The 3,438-nt window shown below is 38.1% G+C and overlaps 1 protein-coding gene across 1 annotated transcript; it reads left to right on the top strand.

The window, feature by feature from the left end:
• Nucleotides 1-425: 425 nt before the first annotated feature.
• On the top strand, nt 426-2,876 carry LOC123212172 (trimethyltridecatetraene synthase-like). The gene is made up of 2 exons (XM_044631235.1): nt 426-1,389; nt 2,125-2,876. Exons 1-2 carry the CDS (start codon nt 481-483, stop codon nt 2,752-2,754), a joined length of 1,539 nt encoding a protein of 512 aa, XP_044487170.1. The 5' UTR covers nt 426-480; the 3' UTR covers nt 2,755-2,876.
• The last annotated feature ends 562 nt before the right edge of the window (nt 2,877-3,438 follow it).

Raw genomic sequence — 3,438 nt, 5'->3', positions numbered from 1 at the left:
ATTTGATATTATCATAAATAAAAAAAAGACACTTAATATTACAACATACCTTATGTGGGAAATAGCCCTTTGGCTTTTAAAGAAATAAATGGTCCTGAGAATTATTTATTTTCAATCATTAAACAAAAGAAATATAAAGTTTTGGGTTTTTTTATTTTTTGGGGTCGCATTAATGCCTTCATCAACTCCATGCTGAACACACTTCTGTCAGAGAGCTTTCGGAGTGGACCATCCGACTCAATAAGACTCCTACTTTATTTGTTTTTTTATATATTTTTATCAATGCATAGTGAGAAAATTACAAAAACTCATCAATAATTTTTTATTGATCAGACCCCACATGCATTACAAAATATCAAATCCCAGAGACTTGCTCTTATGGTCATCACTCACAACTCACAAGACTCAACTATAAATACATCTCCCTTCACTCTTCAAGCTCATATCCCAATTTCACTAAATCTTTCAGTACACCTATCAATGGAGCTCATCACCCCCTCTTGGGCTTCCTACTTGGTCGCCTGGCTAGCCACCGTTGCCCTGCTACTCCTCTCCCGTCGCATCCGTCGCCAGAAACTCAACCTACCTCCCGGTCCAAGGCCATGGCCCATCATCGGAAACCTCAACCTTATTGGCCCGCTTCCACACCGCTCCCTTCATAAGCTGTCTCAAAAATATGGGCCCCTTTTGCACCTCAAATTTGGGTCATTCCCTGTTGTGGTGGGCTCCTCGGTTGAGATGGCGAAAGCCATGCTCAAAACTTATGACGTCCAGTTCGTTGGCCGGCCCAAAATAGCCGCCGGCAAATACACAACCTACAATTATTCTGATATCACATGGTCACCTTATGGCCCCTACTGGCGCCAGGCTCGCAAAATGTGTTTAATGGAGCTGTTTAGCGCTAAACGCCTTGAATCCTTGGAGTACATAAGGGTGGAAGAAATGAAGCTGTTACTTAAAGGGTTGTTCGCATCAGCTGGGAAACCGGTTTTCTTGAAGAATCATCTCTCAGATGTAAGTTTGAATGTGATTAGTCGCATGGTGTTGGGGAAAAAATACACAGAAAAGGATGAACAGAACGAGATTGTCACGCCACAAGAGTTTAAGGAAATGCTTGATGAGTTGTTTTTGCTAAACGGGGTGTTGGATATTGGGGACTCGATTCCATGGCTTGGGTTCTTGGACTTACAGGGGTATAGAAAGAGAATGAAGGCGTTGGCGAAGAAGTTTGACAGGTTTTTGGAGCATGTTTTGGATGAACATAACGCCAGGAGAAAAGGGGTGGAGAATTATGTGGCCAGAGATATGGTTGATGTGCTATTGCAGCTTGCCGAGGACCCGAATCTCGATGTTAAGCTCGAGAGACATGGCGTCAAAGCTTTTACTCAGGTAAGACAGTCCCAACTGTTTCAGAAATTGCTTTTAATTTTCCTTGATACTGAGTGCTTATCTTTATCTTGTTTTCAGAAGCCATTATCATGAACCAGACTTTTCTTGCTGTGTTTATACATACTATATATTTTTAGCCTTACCATTGGTTTGCTGACATAAAAAAATCGTAATAGACCACAAGGAATCTTATGAAGCCTTGAATTTGACTTCTTTCTGATTCACATCAAGACCCCGTTTTCCTTGAAACTTCTCACACAGCGACAAGCCAACAACTACATAGCGAGCCATTCCTGGCTTTAGTTTTTTTTTTTTTTTTCCTCCACGCTATATGACTTTTGGAACATGAAATTAAGACAGTCGCAACAAGATGAAAATTTTTATAGAAGTTAATTTTCTAAACGATGCTTCTATAATTTGGATACAACACTCAACTGGTCCAATAAGAATGCCAGAAGATCACATAATCAATAGTATCCCAATTTGCTAAGCAATAAATTCTTCAGGAAGAAGGTAATGGCGGCAACAACTTGATGCCAAACGACCCATTTTAGTATTTTCAAATGAATATAGTGACAAATCATTTTAGGCAGTGGCCAGTGGGTTCCATATTGCATTCATTTACTGTGTAACCCATCAAGAAGAGTAGATTTAAATAGAAACAAATAATTGAGATATGCATCAACCAAATCCTTTCCTTTCTGTCTTGTGGCTAACAATGAGTGGTGTGGACAGGATTTGATAGCTGGTGGAACAGAGAGCTCAGCAGTGACAGTGGAATGGGCCATCTCTGAGCTACTAAAGAAACCAGGACTATTCGCCAAGGCAACAGAAGAGTTAGACAGAGTCATTGGCAGAGACAGATGGGTCGAAGAGAAAGACATCACTGACCTTCCCTTCATCTACGCAATCGTCAAAGAGACGATGCGTTTGCACCCAGTGGCGCCTATGCTAGTCCCCCGAATGACAAGAGAAGACGTCAAAGTCGCCGGCTATGACATCCCCAAAGGCACGCGAGCCCTAGTCAGTGTGTGGGCTGTCGGAAGAGACCCAGAATTGTGGGAGAACCCAAATGAATTTTGCCCTGAAAGATTTATTGGGAAATCGATTGATGTTAAGGGCCATGACTTTGAGTTGTTGCCATTTGGGGCTGGAAGGAGAATGTGTCCAGGGTACAGTTTGGGACTCAAAGTGATTCAATCAAATTTGGCTAATCTTCTCCATGGATTTGCATGGAAATTGCCTGGAAACATGACAGAAAGGGATCTAAACATGGAGGAAATTTTCGGGCTTTCGACTCCGAAAAAATTTCCACTTGAAGCTGTGGTTGAACCGAGGCTTGCACCTCATCTTTATGCTATGTAATTTCTGTCTTTGTTTTCACTAAGTGGTTTGTGTGAGAGAGCGTAACGTGAGTGGATTCCAGTTAAATTCCGTCAAGTCTTGTTTAATAGATAATAAATCTAGAAAGTTATCAGATAAAAAAACACTTTTCCATTTCAAAATAATATAAATAATAATTTCTCACTTAAAAAGAAATTATGTCAATAAAATTTTTAAAAATAAAATTATAATTTATATTTGTTGCTTTTTTTTTTAATTATAATATAATCCAAATTAACAAAAAATATTAAAAAGCTTTTTAAATATTCTAATTAGATAAGAATCTTCTTATTTTCTTTTCTTTTCATATGCATCCTCAACAATTCCAACCATTATTTTTTATGTTGATTTGACTTTTAAACCCACTTCATACGTCAATATCTCCATTTTTTATTTATTCTTTCAATGATTTTGTTAATTTTTATCAACAAAACCTTTAATTACTTAAATAAAAAATCGACGACAATCTCTCTTCACTCTGTGACTTGATCTCTCCAACCTCTTTAGCACCTCTTTATATTTCTCAACAATCTTGATATCATGGCTTGATTATAGCAACAATGATGATGAGATTCAATGGTGATTACAATTTTAGAAAAAACAAATACAAATTTTTAAACCTAATAAAAAACTAAACTATCATATTTAAAATATTTAGGTTTGCTT

Source organism: Mangifera indica, chromosome 3 (genome assembly GCF_011075055.1).
Source record: "Mangifera indica cultivar Alphonso chromosome 3, CATAS_Mindica_2.1, whole genome shotgun sequence".
NCBI classification, from domain to species: domain Eukaryota; kingdom Viridiplantae; phylum Streptophyta; class Magnoliopsida; order Sapindales; family Anacardiaceae; genus Mangifera; species Mangifera indica.
The sequence above is the reverse complement of the archived record's forward strand: the minus strand, read 5'-3'. Positions and strand labels throughout refer to the sequence as shown.